The 18,747-nt window shown below is 49.9% G+C and overlaps 3 protein-coding genes and 1 pseudogene across 3 annotated transcripts; all 4 read left to right on the forward strand.

The window, feature by feature from the left end:
* The first annotated feature begins 1,858 nt into the window (after window positions 1-1,858).
* Window positions 1,859-4,634, forward strand: LOC125587231 (annotated as a pseudogene).
* Window positions 4,635-9,574: 4,940 nt separating this feature from the next.
* On the forward strand, window positions 9,575-10,270 carry LOC125587232 (uncharacterized protein K02A2.6-like). Its single transcript, XM_048757441.1, has one exon. It carries the CDS (start codon window positions 9,575-9,577, stop codon window positions 10,268-10,270), a length of 696 nt encoding a protein of 231 aa, XP_048613398.1.
* An 81-nt stretch (window positions 10,271-10,351) lies between these two features.
* Window positions 10,352-11,523, forward strand: LOC125587233. Its single transcript, XM_048757442.1, has 2 exons — window positions 10,352-10,796; window positions 11,300-11,523. The coding sequence occupies exons 1-2, from the start codon at window positions 10,352-10,354 to the stop codon at window positions 11,521-11,523; spliced, it is 669 nt and encodes a 222-aa protein (XP_048613399.1).
* Window positions 11,524-15,346: 3,823 nt separating this feature from the next.
* On the forward strand, window positions 15,347-16,345 carry LOC106432380. The gene has a single exon (XM_013873212.1). It carries the CDS (start codon window positions 15,347-15,349, stop codon window positions 16,343-16,345), a length of 999 nt encoding a protein of 332 aa, XP_013728666.1.
* Window positions 16,346-18,747: the final 2,402 nt, after the last annotated feature.

An 18,747-nucleotide genomic window follows, 5' to 3' on the forward strand; every position in this document is an offset into this window, starting at 1 on the left:
CACATCTACAAACTTTCCAGATCGCGATGGGGAGTGTTGGGGAAAAATACTCAGGTATTGAATTTCTCCAGACCCCAGGTAGGACACCGGCCTCTGGGTCCCCGCTAGGAGGTACCCCGGTTCCCCGCTACGAAGTGCTCCAGGTCCGGTCCCTGGAACCGCCCCCTTCCCCCGGGAAAAGGAAAACTTCCGATAAGGAGAACTTTCCATATTTTCGAATATGGAAGAGTTTAACCTCCTCCAACCAACTAAGGCCCGCCTTAAGAAGACTATTTAAAGGGAACCTAAGCCCTAAAGCAAGGGATCGACACTTGGAGACTTAGAGATTAGAGCTAGGCGGCTAGAACTAGGGTTCTTACTCAAAACTGTTGTAGTTCCAGCTCTTTGATCTAATAAGACATCTCTTTCTACTTTCTTACTTGCAAATAAACACAAATACCAGCCTTGTCCATCGTTCTGTGGTACTCACAAAGATCCTACACAAAAATCCCCTAACAGTTTGGCGCTAGAAGGAGAGGAGTAATCTAAACTACGTGATAATGGCGGTGGACGAGCAGAACGAGCTACTCGAAGCTACCCAAAGAGAGGCCGAACTCCAAATGCAAATCGATGGTCTGCAAAGTCAAGTAACCGAGTTGCATAAAACTCGGGAGGAGGCTAATTCTGAGCTCTCCTCAGAATTCCAGAGCCTGAAGGAATTCTGAGGAGAGCTCAGCGAACACTGCAAGCAACTGGAGCAGAGCGCCGAGAAGCTCAGCCAGCTCGAATCGGAGAATCTTAACTTCCGAGATGAGAATCAAGCCCTCAACACGACGAGTAACAAGAAGCGTTGATTCCAGGCTAAGGGCCACCCCATGCCGACTGTGGAGACACCCAACTCCGGAACGGGTGTGAATCTCCCACCTACGGCGTCAGGAGGAGACACATCAACGCGCGAAAAGGCTAAGGATGCTCAGAACTACGACGTGGAGGACAGCGAATCTGAGTCGGAACCCGATAAGAAAACACCTGACGGAGCAACGAAAGCGGAGTCTCCTATGGTCACTTACCTGGGACAGATGTTCTCCAAGAGACTCGATGCCATGCAGTCCATGGTAGAGAGGCTCCCAGTAGTAGCTCCCCCCATCTAGAAGAACAACCCCGACTCTTATGCCGATACTCCTTTTACGGATGAGATCACCTTGATCGAGATGCCCATGAAGTTATCCTTCCCCAGCATAAAGGCGTATGACGGCACCACTGATCCGGATGACCACGTCGCCCAATACAAAAAAAGGATGCTCGCCGTAGCTTTCCCAAAGGAGTCGCGTGACGCTACCATGTGCAAAGGGTTCGGCTCAACCCTGACCAGACCCGCTCTGCAATGGTACATCAACCTACCCTCCAGGTCCATAGCCTCCTTCGCGATTCTCAGCGGTAAGTTCGTGGAACAATTCGCCAGCAGCATGGACCTGGAGAAAACCTATGATGGCCTCTACGAAATCCTCCAGCACCGGGCGGAACCCCTACGAGGCTATATAGCCCGCTTCAATCAAGAGAATGTGGCTATTCCCGAATGCAGCATCCCCACTGCTATCTCTGCCTTCAAAAGAGGCATGCTCCCCGACGGGGACCTCTATAAGGAGTTAACCAAATAGCAGTGCAAAACCTTGGAAGACGTCCTATCTCGAGCCTGGGCGCAGGTAAAATGGGAGGAAGATGTCGCCAGCCGCGCTAAGGCGCAACAAAAGCAAGATCCCTAGACGATCAGATCAGACCGAACCGAGCGAGACGACAATCCCTCTCAAAGACCAGCCAGGGACTCCGGAAATCGAAACTGGGGCAGATACCATACCGGCCGATCGAGAAGGCAGAAGGGATGGCAGTGTCCACGTGGCCAGACATCTCTCACCTCTCCGTCTCAAGGCTGGAGCTGATCAATGTTCTGAGGCAGATGGGCCAACAGGTCAAGTGGCCTCAGAAGATGAAAGCACCCCACTCTTTCCGGAACCCTGGTTTCTGGTGCAACTTCCACCGAGACCACAGTCACAAAATGGAGGACAGCGTCGCACTGAAGATCGAGGTGAACGAGTTGCTTAAGAAAGGACACCTCAGGGAGTTCCTTTCCGAGAAGGTCAAGAGCCATCTAAGCAAGGAGGCAACAGGAAAGCCCACTGAAGCTGCTCCTGTCTCGCCACCTCGACATGACCGAGTGATTCATATCATATCGGGCGGTTCAGAGATAAGCGGCATAAGCCACGCAGCCGCGAAGAAAAGCACCTGGAACGCCAAGCACATCCTAGAGGCAGCCAAGCCAAAACGCCTGCTCCTAGGTACGGACGAAATAAGTTTCACGGCCAAGGAGCAGGAGAAAGTTCTCACTCCACATCACGACGCCCTGGTCATATCGCTCACTATAGCGAACTACCTAGTGAAAAGGATACTGGTAGATAATGGAAGCTCCAGCAACATCATCTTCCAGGCCGCATACAAGGATCTGGTGCTGGAGGAAAGCGCTCTAACTAAGAGGATAACCCCACTTATAGGGTTCTGCGGAGAAGTCAAACAAACCGCCGGAGAGGTGACCCTCCCTGTATACGCTGAAGGGATCAACATGCCAACCAAGTTCCTTATTGTTGACTGCGTCTCATCCTACAATATGATCCTAGGACGACCCTGGATTCACGGCATGGGAGCCGTCCTTTCGACCCTTCACCAGATGGTGAAATTTCCTACACCCTGGGGCATAAAGGCGATCAGAGAGGATCATGAGTATTCCCGCTCCTGCTACCAGACTACTCTGAAGGGAAAGACCAAGGTCTTAGAGCAATTACAGAGTAAGCCTCCGGCTCATCACACCGAGGAACCGGAGTTAGAGGAAATGGACGATGTGCCATTAACCGAAGGAGATCAGACCCGACATCTCAAGATCGGCTCCAAGCTGACCGAAGGATTGACGAGGAGATTAATAGACTTCCTCAGGTCTAACTCCGACTGCTTCGCTTGGTCCCATGCAGATATGCCTGGGATCGACCCGGAGATCATCATGCACAAGCTACAGGTGGATCCCCCACATCAACCCGTCAGACAAAAGAGAAGGAAGTTTGCCCCCGAAAGGGACGCAATCATCAACGATGAAGTGAAAAGCCTGCTCGGCACGGGGTTCATTCGTGAGGTGCAATATCCAGAATGGCTAGCCGGCGTCGTCGTAGTCAAGAAAAAGAACGGGAAGTGGAGAGTTTGCATAGACTTCACGGACCTCAACAAGTCATGTCCAAAGGACCCTTTCCCCTACCTCATATCGACAAGTTGGTCGATGCCACCGCGGGGCATCACCTGATGAGCTTCATGGACTGTTCTCCGGCTACAATCAAATATTTATGCATCCGAAAGACCAGGAGAAAACATCCTTCATGACGTCCAGAGGGATCTACTGCTACAAGGTTATGCCCTTCACCTTAAAGAACGCAGAATCAACCTACCAGCGACTGGTGAACATGATGTTTGCGGACCAGATAGGGCGAACCATGGAGGTCTACATCGACGACATGCTGGTCAAGTCCCTAGAGGCTGAGGACCACATATCTCTTCTGCAGCAAGCCTTCTCCACCCTCCGGAAGTATAACATGAAGCTCAACCCAGCTAAATACTCATTCGGGGTCAGTTCTGGCAAGTTCCTTGGGTACATTGTAACCCACCGGGGCATCGAAGCTAACCCGGAGCAAATCAGGGCCATTCATTCAATCCCTTCCCTGAAGAATGTCAAAGAGGTTCAAAAGCTAACAGGAAGAATGGCGGCCTTGAGCAATTCCATCTCCAGACTCTCCGAAAAATCTCACGCCTTCTTCGGAACCCTCAAGAATCCAAAGGACTTCCAGTGGACGGAAGAGTGCGAACCCGCTCTCCATGAGCTAAAGGCATATCTCACCAGTCCTCCTCTCCTATCCAGGCCACTACTCGGTGAGGTCCTGCTGATATATCTAGCAGTCTCGGAACACGCCGTAAGCGCCGTCCTAATACGCGAGGAGGGAAGCAAGCAGCTACCAATCTACTACGTAAGCAAGGCTCTTCTGGATTCGGAAACCCGCTATAGCCTGATAGTCGCCGCTCGTAAGCTACAACCCTACTTCCAGGCTCACCCAATCGTGGTCGTCACCTCCTTCCCTATAAAGTTGGTTCTACACAAACCCAAAGTCTCCGGACGCCTAGCTAAATAGGCTGTGGAACTAGGAGAGTACGACGTAATCTTTCGCCCTGCCACAGCTATAAAGTCACAGGTCCTAGCAGAATTCGTGGCCGAATTCTCCCCTGCCTTACTCCCAGCTTTGGAGCAAGAAATACGCCTCCGAAGCAAAACCAAGGAAGAGGTAGAATGGATCCTAAACGTTGATGGATCTAGCAACGTCAGAGGAGCCGGAGTGGGAATAGTGCTTACCTCACCGACGGGGAACACGGCCTCAAGGGCCGTGAGATGCAACTTCACAGCGAGTAAGAGGCCCTAATCGCAGGACTAACTCTCGCCCATCAAATGGAGGCTGAAAACATCCAGGTCTTCGGCGACTCCCAGCTAATAATCAACCAAGTACATGGAGAGTACCAAGCTAAAGACGACAGCATGATCTAGTATCTGGCGGTCGCCCAGCGACTGATCAAGAAGTTCAAGAGTTGCAAGCTCACTCAAATCTCCCGGGAACAAAACTCGCAAGCCGATGCCCTGGCTAATGTAGGGTCCACCCTCGAAACACACAGCCATATGAGCATACCCTTGCTTGTGCTTCAATGGCCAGCCACCCTGGAGGAACCCCTGTCAGAGGAGGTTTCCGCTGTCGAAGAAGGCAAAACCTGGATGACCCTCGTAGTCCGGTATCTAGAGACCGACGTTCTCCCGGAAGATCGTAACGAGTTCAGAAAAATTAAGAAGCAAGCCGTAAGGTACTGTATCTCCCAGGAGAAGCTATACCAGAGATCCTTCTCACGCCCGTACCAAAGGTGTGTCACACCTCGAGAAGCCGCTAGAATCCTTGTAGAAGTACATGATGGAGATTGTGGATCCCACTCTAGCGGTAGAAGCCTGCTGCTCAGAGCCAGAAGGGCAGGTTACTACTGGCCCACGATGGCCGCCGACGCCGACAGACAAGCCAAACACTGCAACCAGTGTCAGAGGCAAACTCCAGTTTCAAAACTTCTTCCGGAGAACCTCAAGTCCATAAGCTCACCGTGGCCCTTCAGAAAGTGGGGCATTGACATAGTAGGGAAATTCCCTATGGCGCCGGGGCAGAAGGTCTTCCTTCTGGTAGTCACTGACTACTTCTCCAAATGGGTCGAAGCATAAGCACTCAGCCGGATAACAGACCTCCAGATCCGCAAATTCTTGTGGACCTACGTAATCACTCGCTTCGGGGTCCCCCATGAGATCGTCACCGACAATGGACCACAGTTCACGAGAAATAACTTCAAGGAGTTCTGCAAGGACTGGGGCATAAAGCTCACCTTTGCCACATGCCGATACCCCCAGTCTAACGGACAAGTCGAGTCCATAAACAAAACCGTGGTCAACATGCTTAAAAAGCGACTAGAGGGCTCTCATGGGAAGTGGGCGGAAGAACTACACGGAGTCCTCTGGGCCTACCGGACCACTCCCAAAACAGCGACAGGAGAAACTCCTTATTCGCTGGTCTACGGCTCTGAGGCCATAATACCCACAGAGATGCACGTGAGAACAACAGTCTCAGGGTCTACCTCTCAGGAGGAGAACAACGAGCAGATGGCGCTGAGCCTCGACTTACTCGCTGAAAAAAGAGAGGCCGCTCGGCTAAGAAACTGGTCCTACCAGCAAGACTTCACCAGGACGTACATTAAGAAAGTCAGAACCATGACCTTCCAGCAAGGGGATTGGGTTCTACGACGAGCATAAAAAAAAAAACGGGGAAACTCACCCCCGGGTGGGAAGGACCCTATAAGGTCATCGAGGTGCGGAGAGCAGGAGCCTACGGGCTGCAAAATAGCAAAGGTAAAATACAACCCAACTGCTGGAACGCCCTGCACCTCAAAGCCTAGCATTTTTAATACGGTCCCCGGACCATGATTTCTATTATACTACTATATACTATTTAAGCATTATGATTTCCTACTCCTATGTATGCTAAACATTTCCGGAAAAATCTTATAATAAAATAGTTCTGACTATAAGGGAAATCATTATACTTAAAGGGGCATACGAGCTGGATCAGGTCTCCAGAGACCTCTGATCCTTGCCAACCCTTGCAAGAAGTGGCACGGCCACAGTGGCACGTCCACAAAATCAAAATGGGTATGAGACATAAAACAGGAATGGGTATGCGCAAGCCTGAGTATGCTGTCGAAACTACCTAAAACCCCTGTGCAGCCTAAGACGCATCGAGGTCCCTAGAGTACCAATGTGAAAAGTACATGTATTAAACCGCTACGAGCTACACAATACATGGAACACATGGTATATTTATTGCAAAACTACTGTGAAATATAGGGAGCAATCAAAATCCTGCTTCTCCAGACGTGGAAAGCAGAGAAGCCTGGCACTTGGGTCATAACACCCACACCAGCACCCTCTAAAACCTGCCAATGACTTCCCGCAGAAGTAGAATACAGCATAGGAACTCGATAGTGGCCAGCTTCCGAGCGGCAGAATGCGAAATCCAAACAGGTACCGGTCGTAGCCGAAGGCGGAATATGGTCCCTGCGAAAAACTAAATATTTCGGGTTCCCAAGGAACTCCGGGTCCTTATGCAAGCCCCCGATATAAAGAGGAAACCCACGGTTCCCCATACGATTTCGGGTCCTATGTGTAAAATCTGAGGAAGAACCTCCGGGTTCCCCTATAGCCTCCGGGTTCCAATCAAAGATCTCAGGATCTAAGGAAGAACCCCCGGGTTCCTTTAATGCCTCAGGGTCCCTAAGATAAAAAAGAAGCTAGAACCCATGTGCAGCTTAAGGCGCATCGGGGTCATTACAACTTCAAGAAACCTTCGGGTTCCAATCAAAAAATCTCCGGATCTAAGGAAGAAACCTCCGGGTTCCTATGCGGCCTCAGAGTCCTAATATGATTTTAGAAAGAGGATAGAACCCCTGTGCAGCCTAGGGCGCATCTGGGTCATTACATCCCTAAGAACCTCCGGGTTCCCATGCGACCTCAGGGTCCAAATACAAACACCAGGGTCCCGATACGATCCCCGGATCTAAAAGAAAATCTTGTATTCTCACACGACCTCAGGGTCCAGTCACGATCTCGAAAACCTCAGGGTTCCAATTACGATCTCCGGATCGATCAAGGAATCTTCGGGTTCCTATACCGCCCCCGGGATCCAGTCATGATCCTAGGATCTAGAAAAGGACCTCTGGGTCCCAAATAAGACCTCGGGGTCTAGGGGAACCTCCGGGTCCCGAATACGATCTCAGGATTTAAAGGAGAACCTTCGGACTCCTCCACGACCTCCGGGTCCCCAGACGATCTCCGGGTCCTCACGCAACCTCCGGGTTACAAGAACAATCTTCGGACTCCAAGAGTTCATATTTTTGCTCGAAACCTCTGGGTTTACAGCCCATCTCCCGGGATCCTATTATTTAGCCTACGGAAAGAGAGGGATCATGGACTACACAGCCCCACCTCGATCGAGAAACAGGCGGAAGGATATCCTCTTAAAAAGAAACATGCAAAACACTACTATCAGAAGCATGCGAAGCAACAGGAAGGAGTGGAAAAAAGGGAAAAACTATAAAGCATCATTATACATAATCAAAGGGGGCTACAAAGAACCTTTATTGAAAAAAAAAGAGAGCAACAAAAGCTAGAGTGTCAGAAAACAAAGAAAGGAATCATTCAAAAAGAAGGCTCCTCCGAGAATCGCGACCCTACAACGGATCTCGGGGTTGCAGCCTGGGAGAAGCTCCCTGACTGATGGTTGATCCCTCCAGATAGGAACAGATGACGCCGATACTCTTCGTCCGGATTCCAATGTTCCACACGCTTCTCCAGCCATTCCTTCATGAGATCCCATCTAGCTGAGGCTTTCACTTGCTTAACTTGTAGATCCCGGCGAGCCATCATGTCCTGCACCTGGCTACGAAGAAGGAATACCTCGCTGATCAATCTCCGGTGAGCATCCACCAAAGGGTCACGGTTAGGCATAACCTCAGCACTTGTTGATGAGGTGGAAGACTGACCATTAGCCGATAAAGCAGCCCTCGCTAGTCTTGGCGGAGGAGTGTAAGAAAGACGCCGCTTCCACGCTTTAGCCTTCTGATACTCATCATAGACAACCGATACCGGGAGCCTCGCCACATTCCCTGGAAAAATCTATGTAAGGAATAAACGAGACAAAGTCTTACCGGATAAAAAGGGAAGGCTTACCCCAAACACGACTATGACGCAAGGCTTCCCTGCTCACCAAAAAGGTCACGCATCGGAATCGTCAAGGAACTCCCATTATAAGCTTCGCTACTGCTTCTCCAGCAAAGGAAACCGGAAGGGACACATCTGACAAAGCAAAAGCCAAACATCAAATCGGGTTCCCAAAGGAATGGTAAAACTCAAAATCCGAAGGAGAACTTACCAACGATACGCCAAGACGTAGGATAACCAGCCGGCTCATGGATCTTCACGAAAACGTACCGACTGTTCCAACAATCCCAGAAGGGGTAATTGCCCCTGACACCCCTCGAGGGGTCCTCGACCAGAGGGGTGCCATCACGGGATCGAAGGTGATAGAAGCCCGCTTTGTTCATCATAGGAGCAAAGTAATAAGAGTATAAAATCTCATGCACCCCTACAGAAAATCCATAGAGTTTCCCAAGTACTTGGATGGCCATTAAAGTCCTCCAGGTTAGAGGAGTAAGTTGAGAAGGACAGAAACCAAAGAAAGTTGACACTTCGCCTATAAGAGAAGGGATAACGCCCCGGAAGCCTGCTTCCAGATATGCCTCGTAGACAGCTACCTCACCCGCTCCCCCATCTGGAGCACATTCGAACTTAGTCGGACTCCTCATCCCCACTAAAGGATTAATCGCATACTTCCTCCTCATATTAGCCAGGTCTCCCTCTCGGATCTCAAAACGGGGACCGTCGTCGAAGAAACAAGAACGGAGCCTTCTCAGGGGCGCCATCGGAACCGCTTCACTATCAGCCGCCGAAGCGAAACCAAGGAAGAGGGAGAATGGATCCTAAACATTGATGGATCTAGCAACGTTAGAGGAGCCGGAGTGGGAATAGTGCTTACCTCGCCGACGGGGAACACGGCCTCAAGGGCCGTGAGATGCAACTTCAATGCGAGTAAGAGGCCCTAATCGCAGGACTAACTCTCGCCCATCAAATGGAAGCTGAAAACATCCAGGTCTTCGGCGACTCCCAGCTAATAATCAACCAAGTACAGGGAGAGTACCAAGCTAAAGACGACAGCATGATCTAGTATTTGGCGGTCGCCCAGCGACTGATCAAGAAGTTCAAGAGTTGCAAGCTCACTCAAATCCCCCGGGAACAAAACTCACAAGCCGATGCCCTGGCTAATCTAGGGTCCACCCTCAAAACACACAGCCATATGAGCATACCCTTGCTTGTGCTTCAATGGCCAGCCACCCTGGAGGAACCCCCGTCAGAGGAGGTCTTCGCTGTCGAAGAAGGCGAAACCTGGATGACCACCTAGTCCGGTATCTAGAGACCGACGCTCTCCCGGAAAATCGTAACGAGGCCAGAAAAATTAAGAAGCAAGCCGTAAGGTACTGTATCTCCCAGGAGAAGCTATACCAGAGATCCTTCTCACGCCCGTACCAAAGGTGTGTCACACCTCGTGAAGCTGCTAGAATCCTTGTAGAAGTACATGATGGAGATTGTGGATCCCACTCTAGCGGTAGAAGCCTGGTGCTCAGAGCCAGAAGGGCAGGTTACTACTGGCCCACGATGGCCGCCGACGCCGACAGACAAGCCAAACACTGCAACAAGTGTCAGAGGCAAGCTCCAGTTTCTAAGCTTCCTCCGGAGAACCGCAAGTCCATAAGCTCACTGTGGCCCTTCAGAAAGTGGGGCATGGACATAGTAGGGAAATTTCCTATGGCACCGGGGCAGAAGGTCTTCCTTCTGGTAGTCACTGACTACTTCTCCAAATGGGTCGAAGCAGAAGCACTCAGCCGGATAACAGACCTCCAGATCCACAAATTCCTGTGGACCTATGTAATCACTCGCTTCGGGGTCCCCCACGAGATCGTCACCGACAATGGACCCCAGTTCACGAGCCATAACTTTAAGGAGTTCTGCAAGGACTAGGGCATAAAGCTCACCTTCGCCACACCCCGATACCCCCAGTCTAACGGACAAGTCGAGTCCATAAACAAAACCGTGGTCAACATGCTTAAAAAGAGACTGGAGGGCTCTCACGGGAAGAGGGCGGAAGAACTACACGGAGTCCTTTGGGCCTACCGGACCACTCCCAAAACAGCGACAGGAGAAACTCCTTACTCGCTGGTCTATGGCTCTGAGGCCATAATACCCACGGAAATGCACGTGAGAACAACGGTCTCAGGGTCTACCTCTCAGGAGGAGAACAACGAGCTGATGGCGCTGAGCCTCGACCTTCTCGCCGAAAAAGGAGAGGCCGCTTGGCTAAGAAACTGGTCCAACCAGCAAGACTTCACGTACAACAAGAAAGTCAGAACCATGACCTTCCAGCAAGGGGATTGGGTTCTACGACGAGCAGAAAAAACAACGGGGAAACTCACCCCCGGGTGGGAAGGACCCTATAACGTCATCGAGGTGCGGAGAGCAGGTGCCTACAGGCTGCAAGATGGCAAAGGTAAAATACAACCCAACTGCTGGAACGCCCTGCACCTCAAAGCCTATCATTTTTAATACGGTCCCCGGACCATGATTTCTATTATACTACGATATACTATTTAAGCATTATGATTTCCTACTCCTATGTATGCTAAACATCTCCGGACAAATCTTATAATAAAATAGTTCAGACTATAAAGGCAGAGGGGAAATCATTATACCTAAAGGGGCATACGAGCTGGATCAGGTCTTCAGAGACCTCTGATCCTTGCCAACCCTTGCAAAAAATGGCACGTCCACAGTGGCACGTCCTAAAAATCAAAACGGGTATGAGACATAAAGCAGGAATGGGTATGCGCAAGCCTTAGTATGCTGTCGAAACTACCTAAAACCCCTGTGCAGCCTAAGAAGCATCGGGGTCCCTAGAGTACCAATGTGAAAAGTACATGTATTAAAACGCTACGAGCTACACAATACATGGAACACATGGTATATTTATTGCAAAACTACTGTGAAATATAGGGAGCAATCAAAATCCTGCTTCTCAAGACGTGGAAAGCAGCGAAGCCTGGCACTTGGGTCATAACACCCACACCAGCACCCTCCAAAATCTGCCAATGACTTCCTGCAGAAGTAGAATACAGCATAGGAACTCGATAGTGGCCAGCTTCCAAGCGGCAAAATGCGAAATCCAAACAGGTACCGGTAGTAGCCGATGGCGGAGTATGGTCCCTGTGAAAAACTAAATATTTCGGGTTCCCAAGGAACTCCGGGTCCTTATGAAAGCCCTCGATCTAAAGAGGAAACCCACGGTTCCCCATACGATTTTGGGTCCTATGTGTAAAATCTGAGGAAGAACCTCTGGGTTCCCCTATAGCCTCCGGGTTCCAATCAAAGATCTCACGATCTAAGGAAGAACCCCCGGGTTCCTTTAATGCCTCAGGGTTCCAAAGATAAAAAAGAAGGTAGAACCCATGTGCAGCCTAAGGCGGATCATGGTCATTATAACTTCAAGAAACCTTCGGGTTCCAATCAAAGATCTCCGGATCTAAGGAAGAAACCTCCGGGTTCCTATACGGCCTCAGAGTCCTAATATGATTTTAGAAAGAGGATAGAACCCCTGTGCAGCCTAGGGCGCATCGGGGTCATTACATCCCTAAGAACCTTTGGGTTCCCATGCGACCTCAGGGTCCAAATACAAACACCAGGGCCCCGATACGATCCCCGGATCTAAAAGAAAACCTTGTATTCTCACACGACCTCAGGGTCCAATCACGATCTTGAAAACCTCAGGGTTCCAATTACGATCTCCGGATCGATCAAGGAATCTTCGGGTTCCTATACCGCCCCCGGGCTCCAGTCATGATCCCATGATCTAGAAAAGGACCTCTGGGTCCCAAATAAGACCTCGGGGTCTAGGGGAACCTCCGGGTCCCGAATACGATCTCAGGATCTAAAGGAGAACCTTCGGGCTCCTCCACGACCTCCGGGTCCCCAGACGACCTCCGGGTCCTCACGCAACCTCCGGGTTACAAGAACAATCTTCAGACTCCAAGAGTTCATATTTTTGCTCGGAACCTCCGGGTTTACAGCCCATCTCCCGGGATCCTATTATTTAGCCTACGGAAAGAGAGGGATCATGGACTACACAGCCCCACCTCGATCGAGAAACAGGCGGAAGGATATCCTCTTAAAAAGAAACATGCAAAACACTACTATCAGAAGCATGCGAAGCAACAGGAAGGAGTGGACAAAGGGGAAAAACTATAAAGCATCATTATAAATAAAATCAAAGGGGGCTACAAAGAGCCTTTATTGAAAAAAAAAAAAGAGAGCAACAAAAGCTAGAGTGTCAAAAAACAAAGAAAGGAATCATTCAAAAAGAAGGCTCCTCCCAGAATCGCGACCCTACAACGGATCTCGGGGTTGCAGCCTGGGAGAAGCTCCCTGACTGATAGTTGATCCCTCCAGATAGGAACAGATGACGCCGATACTCTTCGTCCGGATTCCAATGCCCACACGCTCTCCAGCCATTCCTTCATGAGCTCCCATCTAGCTGAGGCTTTCACTTGCTGAACTAGTAGATCCCGGCGAGCCATCATGTCCTGCACCTGGCTACGAAGAAGGAATACCTCGCCGATCAATCTCCGGTGAGCATACACCAAAGGGTCACGGTTAGGCATAACCTCAGCACTTGTTGATGAGGTGGAAGACAGACCATTAGCCGAAAAAGCAGCCCTCGCTAGTCTTGGCGGAGGAGTGTAAGAAAGACGCCGCTTCCACGCTTTAGCATTCTGATACTCATCATAGACAACTGATACCTGGAGCCTCCCCACGTTCCCTGGAAAAATCAATGTAAGGAATAAACGAGACAAAGTCTTACTGGATAAAAAGGGAAGGCTTACCCCAAACACAACTATGACGCAAGGCTTCCCTTCTCACCAAAAAGGTCACGCATCGGAATCATCGAGGAACTCCCATTATAAGCTTCGCTACTGCTTCTCCAGCAAAGGAAACCGGGCGGGACACATCTGACAAAGCAAAAGCCAGACATCAAATCGGGTTCCCAAAGGAATGGTAAAACTCAAAATCCGAAGGAGAACTTACCAACGATACACCAAGACGTAGGATAACCAGCCGGCTCCTGGATCTTCACGAACACGTACCGACTATTCCAACAATCCCTGAAGGGGTAATTGCCCCTGTCACCCCTCGAAGTTTCCTCGACCAGAGGGGTGCCATCACGGGATCGAAGGTGATAGAAGCCGCTTTGTTCATCAGAGGAGCAAATTAATAAGAGTATAAAATCTCATGTACCCCTACAGAAAATCCATGGAGTTTCCCAAGTACTTGGATGGCCATTAAAGTCCTCCAGGTTAGAGGAGTAAGTTGAGAAGGACAGAAACCAAAGAAAGTTGACACTTCGCCTATAAGAGAAGGGATAACGCCCCGGAAGCCTGCTTCCAGATATGCCTCGTAGATTGCTACCTCACCCGCTCCCCCATCTGGAGCACGTTCGAACTTAGTCGGACTCCTCATCCCCACTGAAGGATTAATCGCATACTTCCTCCTCATATTAGCCAGGTCTCCCTCTCGGATCTCAGAACGGGGACCGTCATCGAAGAAACAAGAACAGAGCCTTCTCAGGGGCGCCATCGGAACCGCTTCACTATCAGCCTCCGGAACATCTCCCCAAGAGGGAACAGAAGATGAGAAAGGGTCGGTGAAAGGATGACGCGGCCTTGGACGACCACCCACAAGTGAGGACGGGAACATGAGCAATTCGGGATTCATCTTTCTCAATTAGGAATCAGCGCTGAGGTTGGGTTGAGGCTAGTTAGAAGATATTGCGAGTCCTTATATACATCTGGATCCTTCCCTTTTGCGGGGTGAGAAAAGGAAATAGGGATTTTCCCAAATATTGTGCTGAATCCCTGACATAAAGGATAAGCAGCGAAAAGGAAATTTGTTCCTTGTAGAAAAAAAGGGAAATCCTTCCTACAAAAAGGAAAGTTTCGAGAAAAGATACGCGCTTTTGAAGAGTAAGAAGAGCACCTAGTATCATCAATCGAACGGGCACCAGCCTCCTGATTTATTCCCACGCATCAAGCCTTTAGGCCTCCTCTTCAGGAAACATCAGAGCTCATGGCTCCTCCTTCTCCAAGACGCCATCAGAAGCCCAAAGCTTCTTCATCTTCGACAAGAAATCATCGGTTCAATAGCGCCAGACCCCGATCTGGAATAAGGGAACTGGTCCTCCCCCGGGTTCAGAGTGTGGATCCGGCCTGAGTGGAACCCGGGATTGCAGGATTACTAGAGCGATGTCCTGCCTAAGGGAAGCCTGCTGAGAATGAGCAACTACGGTTGACTTGAGTGCACAGGTTATTCTCCGAGTTCGATGACGAAATCGAGCAATAAGGGGCAAAGTGTTGGGGAAAAAATACTCAGGTATTGAATTTCTCCAGACCCCAGGCAGGACACCGGCTTCTGGGTCCCCGCTAGGAGGTGCTCCTGGTCCGGTCCCTGGGACAGCCCCCTTCCCCCGGGAAAAGGAAAACTTCCGATAAGGAGAACCTTCCATATATCCAAATATGAAAGAGTTTAACATACTCCAACCGACTAAGGCCCGCCTTAAGAAGACTATATAAAGGGAACCTAAACCCTAAAGCAAGGGATCGACACTTGGAGACTTAGAGATTAGAGCTAGGCGACTAGAACTAGGGTTCTTACTCGAAACTGTTGTAGTTCCAGCTCTTTGATCTAATAAGTCGTCTCTTTCTACTTTCTTACTTGCAAATAAACACAAATACCAGCCTTGTCCATCATTCCGTGGTACTCACAAAGATCATACACAAAAATCCCCTAACAGGGAGAGCCAAGTTTAGAGAAAGCAAAAGAGATGCCGGCGAATGCATCCTCTTCGTCGAAAACTTCCGAGGAGCAGCACTCGAGTGGTTCTTTCGTGTGAGGCGAAATTCCATCGGAAGTTTCCGCCAACTCGCCTCAGATTTTCTCAAGCAGTACTCTATGTTCATAGATCGAGAAACCTCTAATGTCGATCTCTGGAGCATGTCCCAGGGAGAGTACGAATCTCTCCGCGACTTCATAAAAAGGTTCAAGACCAATATGGCTAGAGTCAGCGGAATAAGCGTCAAAGTAGCCGTAGACGCGCTCCGAAAGACGCTCTGGTACAAGTCGAAGTTTAGGAAGTTGATAACTTTCGATAAGCCGCGTACGATCCAAGACTCGCTCCACAAAGCCACAAACTACATAATCATCGAGGAAGAGATGAAAGTCTTGTCGCAAAAACAGAGGCTGACGAAGACATTGTCAAAGGATCCTGGGTCGGATCAGAAGTCTAAAAGGAAAAACCCTCGGAACGACAAAAACGTCCATCACAAGGAAGAAGAGACCCATGGAGCGCATAACTACGCCATCAACTCTGGATCGGAGCAAGGCCAGACAACGGGCAATACATGGACCCGGAATCTAAATTACGACGAGAACTCCTTCTGCGACTTTCACCAGGCCCGCGGCCACTCGAGCGTAAACTGCAAAGTTCTCGGCGCTAGGTTGGCCGCGAAGATGCCTGCGGGAGAACTCGCCGAGGTATCTAGCGTAAAAGATTTCGTCCGCGATTCAGACCGCCCCCCAAGAAATGATAAGGCTCCTCAAACGGAGAACTCTCTCCAGGGGAACAAATCGGGAGAAAAGCGTGGAAGAAGGCAGGACGAGAAGGGCAACGACAATAGTCATCGCAGAGTAAACATGATCATCGGAGGATCACAATACTGCTGCGATACCGTCTCCACTATCAAAGCTTGTCAGCGCAAGGCAGAGACAAGCGCGGATTCGCTAACCTGGTCCGTGCCCGACGACTTCCCGAAAGAAGCGAACACTTTCGATGAAGAAGAGGCTGGCGGGATCGACCAGCCCCACTGCGATCCACTCGTGATCGATCTCGTGATAAGAGATCTCGAGGTCGCCAATCTTCTCATCGATACGGACAGCACGGTCAATATAATCTTCCGCGATACTCTCAAGAGGATGAAAGTCGAGTTAGGATAAGTTGTACCATTGCCCAAGCAGTTAACTGACTTCTCAGGCACGACGTCGATGACTTTCGGATCGATCAAATTGCCCGTTGCGGCGAAAGAAGTCACCAAGATCGTTAACTTCGCGGTCGTCGACCACCCGGCCATTTACGACGTCACTATGGGCACACCTTGGCTAAACGCCATGAAGGCAGTCCCGTCGACTTATCACTTAGGCATCAAATTCCCAACCCATAACGGAATTGCCGCGATCTGGGGATGCCAAAAATAGTCGAGACGGTGCTTCCTGGCCGAACACAAGCTGTGACAAATCACGACCACCGCAATGGTGAAACCCAAACGGGCGAAGCTAACTCAGGCACCAACTGAAAACACTCCGGAAGAAGACGATCCAGAATCGTCGACTCAAGCAAAGGCCAAGAAACAACCAGTTTCAGAGCCCAATGTTGGGGTCGAAAAGGGCTACGACGAAGTTAACGTCCAAATTCCCGAAGAAGAAAAACGTAGAAAAATTATTCGACAAATATATTTTCAAAATAGATTCTTCTTTACGAAAAACATTTGCGGAAGAAACGCGAATCATCAGACAAGAGCTCGAGAAGGATCGTTACGCAGCGACCAAACGCGTGCTCCGCTCGGTCGTTACGTAGCGACCAAGTTCGAGCCAAAGCTCAGTCACTACATAACAACCAAACGCCCATTCCGCTTGGTCGCTACGTAGTGACCGAGCTCGAACCAAAGTTTGGTCGCTACGTAGCGACCGAGCTCTTCCGAAACGTCAATACGACATCAGTCCATGCATTCTCGTCTACCCTTCGATGCAATTTCCCGAATACCGTAGTGAACCCATCACACGTTCCCCGCCATTTCTAAGTTATCAATCAAACTTTACCGTAAAATCGCGGAAAGTTCATTCTTTATCGAAAGAAGCCGTAATAAACGCTTCGAGTCGAAAGACGGCCCAAAGGGACCTAGGACACGACTCGAGGCCCAACTTATGATTTCTTAACCAACAGCCCGTAAACCGCATGTCGGTTTACGCTTGGTCCGCAAGGGAAGATAAATGTCAAGTTTCCGCGGATAAATACGAAATTTTGAAGATAATTACGAAGATCGGAAAAAATAGAATATCTCCATTTTTATGCTATGGCGGCTTAAGGGCTGAAGAGGAAAGGCGTAAACTGACCTTGGAGTCAGTATATAAGGGGTCCTAGGCGAGAGGCACGGGGGAGAACTTTTTCAGAGCAAACTTAGCACTTAGAGCAATTAGGCATATTTCCGTTTTTGTTACTCGAGCTGCGACTCAACTAGGTTATTGCCGTCTTAGGGTTTTAGAACTAGGAATCTCACCGACAGCTCTCGTAGCCCAGGCTCTTACCTTGTTGTAACACTCAAACGCAAATTCGGAATAAGATCTACTTTGCTCTCTTTTTGATTTCTTATACTTTATCGTTGTCATTATTGTGTTCTGATTGCTTGGCGTGTGGTATTAGTAGATATCCGGGACCTCTGGGAAATTAGGGTTTTCCTAGTTTCCTTATTTAAACGGAAATCGACAGTGCGAATTTCGGTTCCCACAGTTTGGCGCTACAAGGAGGGGGGGGTACGGATCAATCTAACTCTCAACCACATCACGCTCAACCAGACATGTCAACTGACGACACGGATAACGTGCAGACTCCTCTCAACGGAGGCAGCGGCACTGATCTCCACACTCCCGCAGCGGACGTATCCTCGGCCAACGCACCAGCCAACGCCGCGGCGCTCGAGGAGTTTAAAAAGATGTTCGCCACCTACGAAAAAAGGTCGGAAGAACAGGATAAGCTCGTGAGCACCTTGACCAAACAAGTAGAAACTTTAACGGCATGGACTCAAGCAATCCGCCCCCGTGGAACCACTAAAGTCCGCGGAAAAAGACTTGACTTTGCGACCCCACTCAACAGGCCCGGAGCCGCCTAGGAACGACCTTCGGGTCAAAACCCTAGCGAGAAGTCTCCCGTCGAAAAGGAAAATTCCGAAAGCCCTCCGCCTCCCGCGAAGGCTTCGGAGGACAACAAAGTCGAGCAAGTCAACCTGGATCCTAGCGATGTCACCAACAATACTGATGAAGACGCCGACAGACATCCAAGAAGGACCAGAAGCCGGTTCACTCGGGAAAGCTCCCCGTTCGACAAACCAATGACAGAAGAGGAGGAAATCCTCTATTGGAACGAACAGGAAGAGCTGGCTGAGAAACAAACCGAGCTCACTCGTAGTAAATGCCGACAAGCGTGGAAACCTGCTTACGAGACGTCGGATATACGCGATCTTCGCGACTATATCACCAAGACTGCGGCAGAAGTAAGAGCCGTAAAATCTCAAATCCATCATGCTACGAGCGCGGCCCCCGAGATCGACAGACTACTGGAAGGGGCT

The sequence above is a fragment of the Brassica napus genome, chromosome C5, assembly GCF_020379485.1.
Source record: "Brassica napus cultivar Da-Ae chromosome C5, Da-Ae, whole genome shotgun sequence".
Taxonomy (NCBI): Eukaryota; Viridiplantae; Streptophyta; class Magnoliopsida; order Brassicales; family Brassicaceae; genus Brassica; species Brassica napus.